A 19089-nucleotide genomic window follows, 5' to 3' on the forward strand; every position below is an offset into this window, starting at 1 on the left:
GTGAAAGGAGGACACATCAAGGTTACAAGAAAAACAAGCTGTGCCTTATTACCATGCTTTATATAATAATGCTAATAAGGAGTGTTTGATCGGTTTTTAAAGGTCATGCAGGTGACTTTTTTCGGCGATCTGATAGGCTGTTTCGCTCATGAATTATTAATGAGTTTTGAAGGGCTCTACATTTGATGCGGCTTCCTTTTGTTGGATGATGAGATTGGGTGAACTGAGAGCGACCAATAGAACACGTCAATCGAGGATTTGAGTTGAGTCCTGTAAGTAGTGTCCCCTTTTAGGACGCGTGCAAGAGTAGAATAAATTGCTGTGTGTGCCAGGTTCACAATTCCTTCGCGACTCTTGAGCTTCATTTATTTTACACAGGAACACCACTGAAGAAAATATGCCAACTTCTGGAGTATAATCAAGTAATCAAACCTGAATTCGTATCCTTCAAGTCCTTGCTGATTGTGTTCGGTTATTTGACGGTATTTGACAATCAATAATTACATGTATGAACAATCCTCTTTCTTCGTAGTATAGGCTTTGTATTTGCGCACTCATTATGATATAAGCACTATTTGATTCAATCTTCGATTCTTTATTTCCCCATTTTACTCTTGGGGGCAAAAAAAAAAATGTATATTTGCCTTAATTGCCATTAAAGTCGTGGAGTTCACCGCGAGCAGATGACGAGTCTTACAACCAATGGAATACGGGCGGGGAAGTGAGTATTGTACATCTTCATGTCTTGCTCCCATTGGTCAATAAGCGTCGGATTAACGTAATTTGCTCCTCATCTTTATTTTTGTCTAAAACTGACTTTGTCGTCGTCTTGGATCACGATCACCGTCATTATCTCGAATCATCATCATCATCATCATCATCAGGCCAACTGATGCATAAGATTTTAAATTTATTTGCACGTTCAAAAAGCACATATTACAAAACAGAGAAAAGTAATTTCGCAAAGGCGAAAAAGGGAAATTAACTATAATATGAACTGAACTCTAAAAAAAATTCTTTTTATTTTACTGTTTATTGATTGTTTGTGGTTATATTGTCATCACCATTTTTGTGACTATATCTGCTGCTTGCATGTAATTCGCAATCCAAGCACGACGTTTGTTTGGTTTGAACACTTCGTTGGTGTTTTCCGTGTTCTTTTTTGGTGTAGTACCTACCCTTGTTACTTACATTCAGTGAGATTTTCCTGCTATCATTCTTTTCATCGTAAATTGGCAGCTGCTGGTGTTGATAGACACATCAATTACCAGGCACGTTTTTTCTTTCTTTCGGTCTTTGACAATAATGTCAATTCTGACGGATCTAAATTTTTTTATCTTTTAAATTATCATTTCTCCAATTATTATCATTATCATTTTGATTATATTTGACGTTGATGTTATCCATGATTATCATCATTGTAATTATTATTATCATTACTATTATCAATCTTTTAATTTAAGACCGCGTGGTTTGTTTTAGATTAACGAAATCCTTCGCGAAGATTCCTCCAAGTGTGACGTCACGTGTCCTCTAAATCTTACCAAGGACTGTAAGTTGGTACACACAGGTGTACCTTACATTCTTTCACTCTTCCGTTCCCTCCATGCCATTATTCCTCCTGTCCATTTACCTAATCATCCACCGAGTTTCCCCATCTCTTGGCTATAATTCCTATCATCTTATTTCTTGTATTTCTCCCCTTTTTTGCCAACATTTTCCTGTAAACTTGCCCTAGTCAACACCAATCTTACCTTTAGATTAGCAGGTGTTTTTTTTTTTTTGCTTCACAGCCGCCATCGTACGCACCAAAGAAGAATGGGCGGAATTAGCAGTGTTCATATTCTTCAACATGTGCACGGACATGGAACTCGAGAAAGAAGAAACCGTTCGGTAAAGATTATTCGGAGAACTCAGTGTTAATGTGCCCTAACCTTATTTTCAAATTCCGCAAAAATCAAATTTCAGCACCATAATGCATGTATTTTACCTTAAATGGTTGCGATTTTCGTTTCTGAAAGGCCATCTATGAGTTGTGCAAAGTTGACAAAATTGACAGTCCGACGGTCGAGCTGATAAAAGGCGTGGATCCGTCCGTGAGATGACGTCATAAGCTGTTTTGCATCACAGTTTTCAAAGAAATTTTTATACATGTAATGCGTAGCGGTTTAGGGCATAATATTAGAAATAAGGCCCATGTCTCACTAGCAGACATTAACTACCTCTGGTTTTGTTAACTTGTAAGGCGCACCAAAAATTGGAATTTCGAAGTGAATGTTGCAGAGCGTTTTGACAATGGTTAAATAGATTTATCTCAACGAAGAAATGTATTTGCGATTGGTGGCCACTTAAGCGGGGCAAGGGTTAGGTTACAGCTAAAGATATATGCTCGCGTTGTTCTTTGATTATTTTACCAAGCGCCAGACCGTAGCAGTCAGACGGGATCGAGCAAAGAAATCATGTATAAATCAACAACAGGGAGAAATTGTTTTTGCATGAAAATGCCATATGGGCCTGAGCAAGTTCCTGGCCGGTATTTCGGCGAAATATTGGCTTTACAAGTAGTTGTCGAACCAGCGCGCAAGTTTCGAAATTCTGAAGGTCAGAATGCCCCAGAATTTCACCAGCCGTTTTTTCTTCAAGTTGGTCAAACGCGCACAATAAAGCTTTCTTATGGTGCGGGAATTGGTAGCAGATCTCTCTCAGGAGCTGAAATAATTGTAAATAAACTCAATACACGATGCGACTTCATGGGAGCCAATCAGATATCGCTATAAAATCGAACCTGCGTCAAGTATAGTTTTAGGAAATGACCAGAGTGACGTCTAAACGGGGACTTGCTTCTTTGATAGAATCGAAAGTGGTTAAGGAGATTTCTTGCAGAATAATGCGATAAAGAAGCACTAGTAGCTGCTAAATGTTGATCAACGTTCGTTGCTTTGGTCAAATTTACGTTCCTACTCTTATGGACGATAAAAACTAGTCCGTGAGTGTGCAAGAAATGAAGGAGTTAGAAAGGCGATTTAGCATTTCGCTGACCACTTATCACAATTTATAGTTGCTACTTATTTTAACACCGACTTAACCTGATAATGTTAATAATACAGCTTTCTATTTTAGTTAACAAATAATTTTATTTCTCAAACCTCTTCCATTTTTTTAACAAATCAATTTGATTTAATTTGAAATAAATATGTTCTTATTTATCAAAATTATTCTGAAGTGGCTTAATAAAAGGAAGGTTTAAATCCTTTACGTCGGCAAGTATACAAATATGATTTTCCTAATTATTATATAATTAATTATATCCAACTCCTCCTTTAAGAGCCCTGTTATAACATCACCATAAGCGAGCGAGAGCCCTCCCCAACTCTTCCGTTTATTTAGAATGTTGTCATTGACCTCATTCCAAAAAGCGTTCGAAAAAGAACAACCAAATATGGGATATAGTTTCTGTCGCCTGATGTGACAAAATAGCAGTTCGAATTGAAATGTAACCTATTTTACATGGCAGGTCATTCGTGTACAGGATGGAATTTAACACTTTATGTTGAAAGGAACATAAGTAAGGTTCGTTGGTCACCCTCAATGGCAACAGGAAAGCCGCTGAAACTTGCTCATGTTAAATTAAATTATTCTCTTGTCAACTTACCCCATTTGCTTGGTATATCCAAATTTTGTTTTATAATAATAGTAATAATAATAGTAATAATAATAATATTAATAATCATAATAATAATAACGATGACGATGACGATGACGATGATAATAATAATAATAATAGTTGTAACATTTAAAATTATCCAAATCAAAGATCACCTTAAAATTGGGTAAGTTGACCCGCAGTCTGAAAGGAGCATATTTCCTGAGACCAGTCCCTGCTAGAAAATTTGATTTTGTTAAACCCGCACCTGGGGGTTGTTTGAAGTAATTACAATGCGTAATTGAACAGAATGGCGAGCACGTGGTGGTATGAGCAGATGAAACTTCTAATCGCTTTATGGAGCGAAGGTTTGGATTTGTCTTCTTCTATTCTCGGAAGCTATCCTTGGTTCTCTTCTCGCCTCAAGCACATGATGGTGATGATAATTGTGGCAGCCACGCGATACGGCGCCATTTTGTCTCACACTGCGAGGTTACCCTGCGTATTGTATTTGAATTTTCGCAGATGTGAACAGAACCAGAATTGAATAAAATTGAATGGAGTATGATAGCCTGATATATACTTCAGTTGATCATAATAAACGTTGAGTGTGAACACGTCTTTAGACGGGGTGCAAATCACGGAGCTGGGATATATCACTTTAGGAAGAAGAATTGCTTTGATAATGTTTACCTTTCCATGATTGGCGAACCTCTTGACTTCCACAAATTTATTAAAATCTCATTTGTTTTTTCAACCTTTTCTTAAAGTTTTTCTCAACTAGAAGCTGTACATCATATGTAATAAAAACACCTAAAAAATTGACGCATGTTTTCCATATAATTCCAAGTGGTTTATCTTCACAGTTCTGAAGGGACCCAACCCACCTGGCAACCCAGATTGCTTTCGTTTTCGTGACATTAAGTTTTAGCCCAGAGGCTTCCTCAAAACGTTTAAGTAATATAAACAAAGCTCTTAAATGCATGGAAATTGTCTTATTCTTTGTCTTGATCCTTTAAACAGTTGCGCGATACCACGAGCTAAGCCAGTGAGTGACAAGAAAATTAACGAGCTGGTACATGTAGCAAGCACGTTTCTGTCATTTTCAGACGTTTTCCATTTGCTGGCAATCTGGAGCAAAATCTTACATGTGGAGGAGGCGTAACCGTCATTCAAAATCTCTTACGTAACTTCTTTTTCTCTCTTGTAGGTTGTGCAACACTATCATGTTTGGCCTAGGTCCTACCGACGACCCTAACGACGGAATATCTCTTGACGACATCAAATGTGACGAAGGCACAATTGTATTAAACGACAGCACAGAAGACAAGCAGTAAGACATTCTTTTATTATATATGAATACTAATAAAATACTAGGATTTTCCTTTTACTTAAAAACAGTGTATCTTCACCGCGCGCAGTGAAGATATTATTTTTGTCTTTCGTTACGTTACGCAACATGCGTGTTTGTGGTTGGTGGTCACTTTTCGTGCTAGAATATCGCGTAACTCGTGAGAGATACCATCAGCACTCGAAGATAAAATCCGTATCCCCAAGCGGCCATTTAATATTTATCCTCTAAATACTTGCCAAGAAGATTCTTTTAGGGGATCTCGTCTATTAATAATTGTTTTAAATGGCTAAAAATATTTGAAACAAACTTTCAAAGTCACATAGGGAAGTATAGAAGAATAAATAAGCAACTAACACTACAACACTATCTATAGGAAGCTGGATTGTTTAATTTATGAAATTCTCTTCATCAAAAACAAAAAAACCAACACTCAATCTGACTCCATTAAAGCCAAACGTTTTATTTGACAGTTCAAGCGCACCACGCGTGGAATTTTATTTTATTTTATTTTCTCGTATTAATAATTTGCACTGAGACCTTCACACGTACATTTCACTATATTTTGAACTCACCTAAAGTTTTTTATTTGAATGGCATGGAGCCGTCGAAACGTCATTCTTTATTCTTAAATTTAAAAAGGCAGCTATTCACAAAACATCACTCCAGGCAAAATATACTGGTAGCCACGCTGCCGCAATCCCCTCAGCCTCTTCTGTGATAACAGATCTTAAGGTGGATTGTTAACATTAAACAAAGTTTATCTCATAATTTCCTATCAAACTCATCCAGCAGATCGAGAACAGAGACAGTGTGTGTTACATAGCCATATGGCAAGGCTCTTGATTGCCTAGCAACCTCCCACACCTGTATGCCTTATATGAGAAGGGACATTATTATAAAAGTCATTAAAGGATGACGTGCAAGTCATCTCGACTAATATTCTTCTTCTTCTTCTTCTTCTTCTTCTTCTTCTTCTTCTTCTTCTTCTTCTTCTTCTTCTGCTACTGCTACTGCTACTGCTACTGCTACTGCTACTGCTAAGAATAATTAATACTAATCTAAGTGACTCTCAAAATCGTTTCGCGATCGTGCCATTTATTGGCACTAAAAGACTTATTGAGGACAATGTTATTCTTGAATCACATTCACTCGTATTTCTCGTTCCTCGTTACTCGGCACAGGGTCTTCCCACGTTTCGATCTCGGTAATGTACCTGCCAGTCAGAACAGACTTAAAGAACGTCTGCTCGATCCAAACGGAAGCCTAAGAAGAATGTTTGTCAAGAGATACAGGGCCGTATTCGATAAGTAAGTACACTTTAAAGTACATATAGTTTGCTGTAATCCCAACATTAAGTTCTTTTATCATTCATATTGTGTTGTATGACTAAGAAGATTGGAAAGAGTTAAAATCATGGAATAGTAGACCTGGTTGACACAAACAACACTGGCTTTGATTATAAATCCGAGGCTTCGTAAATTGACGATAAATGGTAAATTGACCACCGTCTTAATATTTGGAAACTGCCCAGTGTTCCGAATCTCAACACGGAGGTCAATTTACTTATCTATCGAATCGTTTGATACCAAAATATTTGTCTTCTCACTCACCGATGCAGCACCAGTTTCTTAAGAAACCAAACCAGATTTGATAGTCAGACGTATGTTTCTAATCAATTTGTACTGATTTGAGTTTTTACAAATGGCAAATAGGTCATTCAGCATGATAGCATTTAACGTATTTACTGTCAAGACCTGACTGCTTTGGCAAACTACTTTCCTTTTCATATATTTGTGCTCTGCGTGTTGAGAACAAAGAGCCACTTGGTAACATTTGCTTGCCACTAGAACCTGGCCCCGGGGGAGTTACTGCCATATATGGACTATATAGGTATGTGCCGCTGTCAAGGGTATGGTTTTCAAGCAGTTTACTCCAGGATAGAGTATATAAATCATATGAAGGGGTAGTTTCTAAAGAAACTGTGGTGCTGCGTCGGTGGGGAAGTAGTATACAAAAATTTGGTTTATCAACGGAGTTGATAATGTAAATTGACCACCGTACAGAGATTCTAAAAGAATCTCTTAGAATCTCTTTACGGTGGTCAATTTACATTATCAACTCCGTTGATATACCAAATTTTTATATAAATCATAGCCTTTCGGTCTAGAATAGGGTACCATTTTTTCACGAAACTGACCAGTCGGTTGAAGATTTTATTAAGACTAAGGAAACCAGAAATTCCCAGTTAATAATGTAAAAAAATAAAATCGGCAAAGTTTAAGTTTACCTAACTCAGCCTCAACAGTGTCAATAAAAGGCTATCATGAAACACCTCTGGATATTATTAACTGTCAAGAATCGGAATTTAGACGGAAATCGGTGGGAGTTTACTCTAGTATAGGGTAGCAAAATTCAGCTGAAGTAGCTCTGGTATAAGCTAAGCGTTCCAGGGTCCAAGCGGCACATCCCCACCCAGAAATTCCTAAAGTGCCCCCCCCCCCCTCCCTTCCCCCGGGAACTTGTCAGAGTATTTTCAGTCGGCCTTAGTAGTAAAGAGCATCATCATTATGTTACATTTGCTTTAAGCCTTGTCTGCTTTAAGCCTTGGATGTATAAGACTTCATTTTTGGCGGCAAGTGAAATAATTTGCATTTTGATTAAACTGCTTTGTGAAGGAAGACTTCGCAAATGGCTCATTCGTGCTTTATTCATTTGTCATCCTGTCAATTTCATTTTCTCAGTGATTTCGTCGGGGTTTGTAAGGACTAATATATAATACTGTTTTAGCGGCTTTGGTCATTCTGCTGGTTGTGCAGTCTATGGTCAATTATACAAAAGTGGAAAATTAATGTTATTACGATCCGTTCTATTTTTTTTAGATTCCAGTACTGGAAAGGTGTGCCGACGAAGATGTCTTAAAAGACTGTTCAACTCTTGTCTATTTCCCATCAATGTTGTTTTTGACCATTTGTGAATGTTTGCAAGAGACGTGTGGAGTTTTATTATTTAATATCTTGTTATATATTTTTTTATTGCCAACGATTAAACATTCCACACTCTTGTGTTTTATCACTAAACGTCATTTTCGTCTCTTAGTTAAACGTTTATTTAGCTGCAAAAAGTAAATTCAAACGTTTCGTATGGTGAAAATGTATATTACATTTGATGTATATTAAATGTATTAACAGTTATTCACCAAAGGCAAGGTGAATATCGGTTAATAAAAACCGAGACGAAGCCGAAGTTTTTATTCCCAGATTTATTCACCTCGCCTGAGGTTAGATGGAGCCAAGGCCAAAAATGCTCCACAGGTCCATGGAAATGGAAACGTTTTAAGCACCTTTTCAAGCACCATTAGCCAACCCAGTAAAGCTGCAGTCATACACAGAGATGATTAGTATGGTTTAGGTCTGTTTGGTAGAATTCCCCCAAACAAATCGGAGAACAGTTTATTTAAAAAATGTTTAAATATAACAACAATATCTTCTACTGCATTAAGAGAGACATGAAATTGAACTTGTTCTGGAATAATTTATCCATATTTTCCACTGCAATTATTTGCAATTAGTTTTTCTGGGTCATACCACCCAAGCCAGTCTGCTGGAAGGGGCAATAGATTTTTTCTGTAGGTACATTTGGATGTTGGGGTATTTGGTCAACTGTGATCTATAGATTCCTTGTAGTTTTTCAGGCCTTTTAAGTAAAACTCTCTCTATCATCGATTCAAAACTCAACAAAAGCTACAAGTAGTAAATAGTTCTCAGAAAGTACAAAAGTTCGTCATGATTCTACACTCGAGCTGAACAAAAAACTATCAAAACCGAAACCAAAATACCCTGGTGATCGCTTCTCGAGAGAACAAACAGCCGAAACTGTTCTGTGCCTGCCTCTTACGGCACTGAAAAAAGTACCGTACGTAATACAATGGTAGTTGACCGTAGCCCTTGGCTGAGAAACTAATCTTAGCCAAAAGGCCGAGAAGCGATCAGGATACGGTATATTTAAGTTAAAAAAAATTATAGGGATACGGGATTTTTGGCTGGGGGGGGGGGGGTTAGGAACGCATTCTCTATTTTCGAATTCCCCATGGGGACACTGCATAGTCCCAAGAGCATTTGAAAACAATGGTTTATGCAAAATTTGGGGGGCAAACAAAGTGTATTATGGGGAATTCGAAAATAGAGAATTGTGTTCGTGTGGTAGTGCAGAATCGTGACACTGTTTTTTTCCATTACTGTCAACTGAGCTGCGTTTTGTTTTTTTCAGGAGATTCAAGTTGTCCTTGCGTAATATGTAGCTCTAATAGTACACGATATTGTTTTGGTATCGTAAATTTTATTTGCTGGTGTGTAAAGACAGACTTGTCAATTTTTTTCAGCTATTAATTAGAGAAAAGTTCCTGGTTTAGATGTTGCCATGCTGAAAGGTTAGCTTGAAGACTGCGTATCTTTATCAGAGAGCTTGCAACCATTATAAATGTACTTTATTGAAAGAGAATAGATGTTTCACGTTAAAAGATAAAACTACTGTGACTTTCATGTATCGCAATTGCCTTTCATTTCAAATAATCATCAATGAATGAATGATGTGTTTGCAACATATATAATTTTAATTTTGCTCTAAGGTAAAATCCAGAGTCTGCGAACTATCTATAGAGAAGAACTAAGAAAAGTAAAGAAGTCCGAGGGCACTGGAACTGGTACAAGTGATTTATATGTCCCTAAATGGAAGCATTTTGAAGAATGTTCTGTCCTAGAAGATGTCATTGTGTCAAATCATACAACCCTTTCCAATGTCCCGTCATATGAATCTCCTAGTACACCAAGTAGCAGTTCCACTGGTGATCTTGATGAAGCAGAACATAAGACGAGCCCACACGCTGCAACAATCAGTCAGCAACCAAAGAAAAAGAAAAGAAATGAACAGTGGATGGACACTGCGGCATCAGCTTTAAGTGAGCTAGCCAAAGGATCAGCCAGCTCCTACATAGAAGATGATGAATGGGATGTATTTGGCAAAGATATTGCCAATTCTATGCGTGCAATAAAAAGTGAGGACTTGCAACGTCGTGCAAAATATGCTGTTCAAACAGCTATATTTCAAACAACAGAACATGCAATGCAACAGCAAGCCTCCAAGCCTGCAGCAGCTTCAAATTTATATACCTGCATCAATACATATGAAGGCCATGGCACTAATTACCATAACTTTTAGTCTGCTACTTGTTTCATGATTAAAAGGTTCCTTGTGAACCTAACTGCATTGTGCTACATTTGATATTCCAGAAAGTTGAATGTATTCTTATATAACTGTTTGTTTATTTTGCCTTTGGCTTTTAACACACTTAAACAGAAGTGTAACAATATTTTATTGGGTGTTACAGAAGTGTGACAAACAACTTGATAATCATACCACTCTTTTACAGGCCATTGTTATAATTAAGTTCAAAACAAAATACAAATTGCAGGGGAAAAAGTCACTCAGTCCTAGCCCACTGAAAGTCTACAGCTCCTTCGGAAAAGAAGTATTCTTTTGGAAGTTCTCGTACTTCTCTGGCTTGTTGGGTTGATGACCTCCCATTTGGAGCTGGTATCATGTCTGTAACAGCAGTAGAATTATCTATTAGGTCTCGCCACCCACCTGGTGTGACAGTGGCCACTTCACTCTCACTGTCCAGAAGTCCTGGGGGACAATAGATTCTGCCTTTTTTTTGTCATAAAGAATTGTGTAGAACAAGGCATGCTAGGACAACTTGCATGGCATTTGAAACATCTAATTCCATGGTACGTAGTAATACTCTGAACTTAGCACAAAGTATGCCAAATGCATTTTCTACTACTCTTCTTGCCCTGGAAAGACGATAATTGAAAACTCTTTCATCACCTATGGCAGTTCTATGCGGATATGACTTCATGAGATTTTGATCCACTGCGAATGCTTCATCGCCTAATATAAAAAAGGGAATATCAGAAACTCCACTCTGCACTACCTTGTCTAGTGGAGGGAAGTATTCAGATTTACATATTGCCCCCAGACTACCATGTTTGAAAATTTCACCATCGTACTGACTGCCCGCTGAACCCAAATCGAAAGAAATAAACTGTGCATTTGCATCTGCAATTGCTAACAGGACAAAACTAAATTGTTTTTTGTATACTCAGAGCCAGTGTTAGGTGGGGCGTTAACATATATGTGTTTTCCATCAATAGCTCCCACTGCACGGGGGAACTGCCATTTGGACTCGAATTCATCAGCCACCTGTAACCACTGGGATCTTGAGGATGGCACACTCATGTACTCCTCTTTCAGAACATCATACAAAGCTTGACACACCTCTGGAATAAACTAAGTAATTGCAGACACAGGCATACGAAAGGCATATCTCAGTCGTGTATATGTTTGCCCAGAGGCCAGAAAATGTAGAGTGACACACAGTTTATCGTGTGCAGACATGGAATCACGCATAGTGGTGTTTTGCTTTGTGATGTAGGGCTAAACCTTTTCCAGAAATTCACCAAACAAAGTGGCATCCATACTGCAACGTAAATCGAAGTATGTTTCGTTAACATTAACTAAACAACCCATACATCATCGCATACGTCTATTAGCAAGTATGTTCAGAATATCGTATTGTAGTGACCGGAAAAAGTTGTGAAAATTTCCCTCATCTTTTTCTTTTAGTTCTCGCACTAAATTGCTTGCAAAACCTTGAGACTGACGTCGTCTTTACGCTGCCCAAGGGCGAACCCACCACCTCCGATTCGTATGTCTTTTCGAGTGCTCATATTGCATGAGTAAAGCACAACCCAGACCACAAGCCAGCAACCTTTTTTTCTCTCGTCAAATAAGCGTGAGCCATGATCAAAAAACGAAATTGGCGCCCCGAGGTTGTTTTTTTGTCTTCCGCTGTGTAATTGTATTGCTGGCTACAGAGAAAACTTGTCAAAGAAAACTTGTTAATTCGTTCACACCAGCAAATAAAACTTGTCAAGGCAAAACTTGTCAAAAAAATTTTGTCGTTCATACACATGAGCATATGAACATTGTCAATGACACTTGTCAAGGAAAAATTGCTCGTGTGTAACGGGCTTTACAGTGGCATGGTAGATATTTTTGCTTAATACCCCCCTGAGAAGACATGTGGTTCGGTGAAATATTAAACCCAGAAAGATTGAAGAAAATAAAAGGAAACCGAGAAACATTTGGCTTCAAGGCTGACATGTTGATCATTTACAACTTCTTTTCAACCACAAGCTTAAGCGTGTACTCTGAGCTTCTGACAGCTTTCCAGGACCAATGTTCACTGAAGTTATGCCCTTTCCCGACGGGGTTTGTATCTGGATCTGGATGGGGGACGTCAAGATATGCGACTTGCTGTCAGGAACGCACGAAAATGCGAACCAAGCAAGGTACATATTTTGTTAGCCTGCTTTATGCAAACCAAATATTGACGCAAAAGTAAATAAATATTGATATGTTGTTTTTTAAGGAGAGCAGAAGGAATAAAACAATTTGCCATCAGCAACAAAATTTGCGAAATGAAAATATCATAATTTTTGTGCCATGAATATAACAAGTTACCATCAGCGAAAAACATTTTGGGGAGACTTTTGTTACCTCCACTTTTTCTATCGTACTTTAGGTCGTACAAGTAAAATCGCAAAATCGAAAGTGGCATCGACTTTCGCGGCCACCTGTGATCAAGTTACCTTGCGTGTTTAATACTGACAACTCACGAAACAAAGGATGCATCTGTGGCAAAATGACAGCAAGACATCGGGTTTTTGTTAGTTTGCTTTTTTTTTTCTTTCAGTTGTTATAAAGTTCGACAAGATACATGTTCGAATTTAACACAAAGATCACAATCGTTGATGTAAGTCCTATTTTGTTTGGCTGTTGAAAGCAATTTTTTAATTTTCTTTTTACGTCAAAACGGCTGAACAAACTGGTTCCCGAGAAATATTGGGGTGTTCGTTCTATGCAAAATACTTCTAATCAAGTATTCGTTCTATGCAAAATAATGTTCACAGTGGAACACAGTGGAACACACAAGTACGAAGCAAGATCTAGAAATAACGTAGAAAATTTCCTTACCTTTAAAGCTTGGTTTTCTCAAAGAAAAAGCATCTGTCCACTTCATGGAATAGTTTAATACTGTGTCAATCATGGTGGGCGGAAGCATTCCATACTAAATGCTTGCTTCCATCTAGGTAATGGAAGTGCGTCACGGTGGTGGAGTGGTCTAACGTGCTCGCAAATAATCGTGAAGGTCGGGGAAAGTATGTGTTCTAATCTCTGCAGGGAAGTTTGGTTATGCTGAAGGGTATAAAAGTAAAGTCACCCGATCGGAGCTTAATTCAATATCCGTGGGGTATGCACATTTGTGACTACCAAAGAAATAAAAAAAAAGACACCAGACTGGTTTTTAGGGTGGCCCTCGAAACGCTGTAAACTCAAATCAGCACAAATCAAATCAAATGTTTGTTTTTGAGGAGGGGGGAAAACTGGAGTACCCGGAGAAAAACCTCTCGGTACAGAAAAGAGAACCAACAAACTTAACACACACATGAAGCCGAGTCTGGGAATCAAACCCGGGCCACATTGGTGGGAGACGTGTGGTCTGACGACTGCGACTGTGCCATCCAAGGGATGGGAGATTTCCACACACAAATGATGTTGAAGTAGAGAGGAAAGTGTAAGGGAACATTTTGTTATCCCTATCAAAATTTTCTTAAATATATTATCCCCAAAATGCATAAAAGACAAATTGAACTAAAGGATTAACGAAGAGGATAATTGCAAAAGACAAAACGTACTCGGGATGACAGCAAGGGGAAATTGTATTTTCCATTTAAAAGCTGTGGTCTTAACTGTTCTCTAAAACCACTACTATTCCCAACTGATGAGAATATATACACTTTAGCTTTTGATAGGGAATACTCCGTGGTGCATTTTCTGCACGGTCCTGGAGAAATCCGTATTCTGCCATATCCCACCACTTACCCGGCTCTTTTTCTTGTTCACCCCGCACCTCAGCATGTTCGAACAGGCCCCTCCAAAGTTGGAAGCGCTAAGTTCTTTGTTAAACCTTAATTTCTAATTTATGTCATGCATATTTGTGTTATTGAGCAATCTATTCGAACACGCTTTAAATTCGGCTTGCCATCACGGTGCTACTTTAAAAAAAATTGTTTTTAAATTCAATACTAGAAGTTTCTATACCTGGGTGTAAGCCAATATAGCAGTTTTTTTTATGTAAATAGTTTTGAAAGAAATGAAATGTGGTAAAGCTCCACTTGATCAAAACCTGGAGAGGGAGGAGACTGCCGATATCTTGGCATCAAATTACAAAGAGTTTTCTTTTATCAATGAAGTTTAGAGTTAAAAGGTCTTATATAAGATTCTACCTGTTACTAATTTGTCTCTTATCTTTTGCGATTTACGAGAATTCTTTATTCTATGAAACAAGCCAATTGAAACCGCAAAGTATCGCCATTGGTCACTTTGAAATTGTTCCAAAATTGGAGAGCACCTCCTGTGGGGCTATAGAAGCCAAAAGCGACGTTTAACAAATGAATTCTTCAGACATTTCAGACTATTTCGATTTCTAGAGAACATTTTTATTTGGAATATCCTATTGTCTCACCACCTCATAAATCTCTTTTTTTGCCCTCAATTCTCGAGGAGAAAAAGAACCCATTATGTTGGTCATCGAAATATTGTTAAAGAATCCTGTTTCGTGGTTTGCGTGTGAGTCTGACGAAGGAGTAACCCAGATTTTCGATATAGTTAACTCAAGGGAACGATCCTTGGCGGCTTAGAGAGCCAAGTTAGCACAATCAATGCTCAAAGAGAATGACATTCAATCAACCATCTTTGCCGCATTAATGTTAATCCCCACTGTTAAACCCTTTTGGGTAAATACACCTATTGAAGCTACTACTTCCGTGGTAACTTAAAAATTGAATTTAAAGATAGATATTTGAAAAAGACAAAAGCAGCTTGGTCTTTCATATTGGTAGCTACAGTGTCGAATATCAAAATTTCCATTGCATGTCATAAAATTCACTTGTTGGAAAGCTTGATGCGGGATATTGCGATGAAAATTCAGATGAAGTGAAAACGACACTGAAACTTTAGGGAACCAAAACCTCAGGAAAAAATGCCTAAGAAAGTCGATTGCGTGCGGTGTTTCAAGAAAAATTTGAATTCTAACCTTTTACCGCATGCCGAAGCAGGTGTTTTCAAGATGTCGAATTGCAAATATCCCACCCGATGCCGTTAATAATACCACACGACTAAAGGAATCTTTTTTTTTTTTCCGTTGATCAATTTTCACTTGTTCAACTAGAATGTATTAAAATCTACAATCATTCAAATTTGAGAATAGAACAATATTTCAAACAAAATATTATTGTTTGTCTGCAAACTGGAATCTTAAATGGCGATATTAATTGCTAGCAGCATGAATTACTGTTGTAATTCTTTGCAATAAACAAGGTGCAATCTTAGTTGATGATTATCGGTTTCAAGTTTCCGGGCCATACACATATTAGGGTTTGGCCTGTTTAACATTACTTATACGTTTTACCGTGCTTTTGAGCTTCCTCTTTTGTTTTGGGTTGATAAACAAAAGCTGAATTTATTATTTGGCACATTTCAGCCTTTCGGAGGAGTGGATGTGTTTTTTTTATTGGTGAACAATCTGCCTCCTCAAAGTTACTATTTATATGTATATTCATTTATTTGCTATTTTAAGCATCAAATAACGAAATACTTGAAGTAAAGGCCGTTTATTCAGGTTTTGTTCTCCTCAAAAGGGAGAGCGGAAGTTAAGCTAGATAAATATTGGAAAATCTTTAAAAGGTGTATGGCTCAAATACTTTTTCGTTTATTTTAGAAGGAGATACAACTCGATTTCTTGAAACACTTGCGGTCTGAAAATTTCGATATAGTGTGTAGTGTCCACGAAATTCTCGATAGCAACTTTTAGCTGTCGCAGCAAAAGCCTCTCTCTGACTACATGAAATCGCGATGGAAAAGTGGACGTTTATTCTATGGGGTGTCTTCTCGTTCAGTTTCGTTTTCGAAGGAATCCAGTTTGTGACCGCCAAGTTGGACAAGGCTTTTTTAAACTTTTTAAGCAGATCATGGAGCATGGAGTAATACCGCTATGCATTTTGATAAAATCGTGGAAAAGAGTGGACTCTCTCTCTCTCTCTCTCCCTCTCTCTCTCTCTCTCTCTCTCTCTCTCTCTCTCTCTCTCTCTCTCTCTCTCTCTCTCTCTCTCTCTCTCTCTCTCTCTCTCTAGGGAAACAAGCTACTGACCACTTAAAAAAAAATTGAATATTACAAACAAACCAACTTGCCTTCACAACTACTTGCGTAGTATGAAACACCGAGTTAGTAACAACTCGTACGAGGTTATAGTCTTGAAGACGATCTGCCCATAAATGCTCTTTTTCATGCCGTAACTGCCAAAATGTCCTAGCGGTGCCCCTTCTCATATTTACAGATAGGATAAATTAAATCTGATCTGCTTTAAATGGCTCGATTGAAAATTTCACTCACGTTTTGTAAAATGTATGAGGTGTTGGTTGCTGTATTGTTTAAGCATGAAAGAAATTCTGGTACATGTTTTGACAAAGACAGGTAGTGTCATTTTTCTTATCACCTTTATTATCTTTTTGGCACGCTTTAAACATGCTTACAACGTTCGTTTCGCGGTGATTACATTGGTGGATGAGATAAATGAGTGTCGAGAATTTTTTTTTTATTAAGTGTATACTAAAAACATTTATGGTTCATTGAGCACTTTTCAAAACCATGAACGACAACATTTGTACAACAGAGTTCAACGCTTTCTCTATTCATGAATTGATTATTTATAGAGTGGAAGAAATTTGTCGTAAAGTGAATAATATTCAAACTGAATAAAGTGAAAGTGTTCGACATAATTCAAATTTTTGCCCTCAAATGTCCTCCAAAGGCTTCTTGTTAAATTAAAGAATTTTTTTTCAGTCCTCACAAGCCAGTGTTTATTTGTCTTGGCATACCGTTGTGATTACCGAGGATTGTTTGCTCCGAGCTGGCTTTGACTAGCCAAATGGCACTGTCCATGTCCATAGTAGGACTTGTGATAAGAGTTTTGGAAGGCTGAGAACACGGATGCCTTCTCGGAAGCTCGTTCAGGTAGCAAGTGCGCTGGATAGCTTGAAGTTTGAGAAAGTAACGCTACTGGAACAGAGCTATGATGGTACTCACTAGATGACAAATGAGGATCTTGCCCATGGCCTGGAATACCGGTGTGGCAGCTTGGAAGATATGAACGTTTTGGTGCAGCAGCGTTGGAGGCCCCAACAAACGGCTGCAGCACAAATGCTTCGCTGTACGGGGAGGGAATATGCGGACTAAGGTAGTGATGCATTGGGTAGCTGAAACGTGGTGAAATTGCTTCGAAATTGGAGTTGTAACCAAACGTGGTGTACGTGTCCTTGCTTCGCCCTCCTTTGTTCTTTCTTCGACGAGGCTTGTACGAGTAATTTGGGTACTTTTGACTGTGAATGGATCGCAGACGCTTGGCTTCCATCACAAAGGGCTTCTTTTCCTCGTCATTCAAGCGACTCCATTCTGCTCCAAGGAGTTTGCTTATTTCGCAGTTCAGCATATTTGGGTATTTGAGAGCAAGCTTACGGCGTTCTGTGCGAGACCACACCATGAATGCATTCATCGGGCGTTTAATATGCTCATCTGACTCTGCCATGTTGAATATTGTACCTGGCGGCTTTACCGTGTTCGTGCGTTGGGCGTGCAGAAAAAGTTTTGGTCTCGTTTTTTCTTTCACCTCGGAGCAAGTGTCAATACAATAACTGACAAATGGTCAACCACCCTAGGCAAAAATAGTTGAGGGATGAAAAACCCAGTTGCTTTCCGCTTCTATCATCGGTTGGTGCACAACGCAAAGGCACAGACGTTTTAACGCCGCATCATTTCTCGGTACTTGATATAGGAGAGTCTAAACAATAAATTCAATGAGCCTCTGAATTATTTATACAACTTTGAGCGGGAGATGAACCCTCTAAGGTCAGCTGCGGGGATGTGAAATACAGCTGGTTAGGAGAAAACAATAGCTTTTTAATGTCCTTCAAACTTTGCTCAAAGCAGCTATTTAACTGTTACACAGTACATAAAGTTATTATTTTTTTGAAAAAAGAAAACCCAAATGTCAGTTCGAAACATTAAGCAACAATTTCGGAGAAAGTGTAGTACGTCGTTTTTTTTTTATTTTTTATTTTTTATTTTTTTATAAGGAAGGCACTCCGCCAGGTTCAATAATATTTTTTGCATTGTACAAATGGCCTTAACTATTTTTTGATACTTCCCATAGATTTTGTTTTGAACTTTTGTATTTTGGTATTCAATATCGACTGACAGCTTGCCGGTAAAGAGGTTTATGTTTAAAGAATGGGAAGAAAGTAAACAATGAACGACACAAGAAGCTGTCTTGAGATCCACAAACATATGTCACTGAGGATAAGCCATGCAAAATTAAACTTGGAAATTGAAAAATTAACTGCAAAATCGTGGCGGCAAAAGGAGTATAAAACGGTATACATTGTTCTAAAGAAATGGCTTATTTATTTATTATTTCTTTCTCGATTTTTTTTGTACCTTGCCAGGTAGAGCAAAAGGCGTTCATGGATAAACTTTCTCTTTGTACATCGCTTCGATTGAAATAGAAATAGAAGGCGTTTGAAACTCATTCAAATGATCATGCAAATCTTTCTCCATGCTTTCAATACAATTTTTGAGTTTGTCATACGAAAAATGCTAAAGCTATGTGCACAATTCAAGCACTGTGATCCAAAACAAGGCTGACAAAAATCGCCTAGGCACGTAGCTCGTTGAAAGCCAATTGCCAAGAATCCCTCCTTTTGAGAAGTACCTGCAAAGCATGCTTTCATTAATGATCAATAAGCATAATTGATAAGCAACAAGACAGCGGTGACGGGAGTTGCTGTAAACACTGTTTATTAGTGTATGTATGATGAAGAAGAAAGCCATTTTAAGTCTAGGGCTTTTTCTTTCGTT

At 38.0% G+C, this 19089-nt stretch overlaps 2 protein-coding genes across 3 annotated transcripts in view; one reads left to right on the forward strand and one right to left on the reverse strand.

Moving 5' to 3' along the window:
* The window catches only part of LOC138018386 (NADP-dependent oxidoreductase domain-containing protein 1-like), a 29577-nt gene extending 21352 nt beyond the window's left edge, over positions 1–8225 (forward strand). For both annotated transcript variants that reach the window (XM_068865003.1, XM_068865004.1), the window contains 7 exons: positions 379–440; positions 662–721; positions 1483–1552; positions 1794–1893; positions 4854–4976; positions 6179–6304; positions 7877–8225. In XM_068865003.1, the coding sequence (XP_068721104.1) occupies positions 379–440; positions 662–721; positions 1483–1552; positions 1794–1893; positions 4854–4976; positions 6179–6304; positions 7877–7916 (581 nt within the window). In that variant the 3' untranslated portion in view covers positions 7917–8225. The remainder of the gene's footprint in view (positions 1–378; positions 441–661; positions 722–1482; positions 1553–1793; positions 1894–4853; positions 4977–6178; positions 6305–7876) is intronic.
* An 8434-nt stretch (positions 8226–16659) lies between these two features.
* Positions 16660–18027, reverse strand: LOC138019600 (transcription factor sox-3-like). Its single transcript, XM_068866459.1, has one exon. It carries the CDS (start codon positions 17759–17761, stop codon positions 17063–17065), a length of 699 nt encoding a protein of 232 aa, XP_068722560.1. The 5' UTR covers positions 17762–18027; the 3' UTR covers positions 16660–17062.
* Between the last annotated feature and the right edge of the window lie 1062 nt (positions 18028–19089).

Source organism: Montipora capricornis, chromosome 10, assembly GCF_036669925.1.
Source record: "Montipora capricornis isolate CH-2021 chromosome 10, ASM3666992v2, whole genome shotgun sequence".
Classification (NCBI taxonomy): domain Eukaryota; kingdom Metazoa; phylum Cnidaria; class Anthozoa; order Scleractinia; family Acroporidae; genus Montipora; species Montipora capricornis.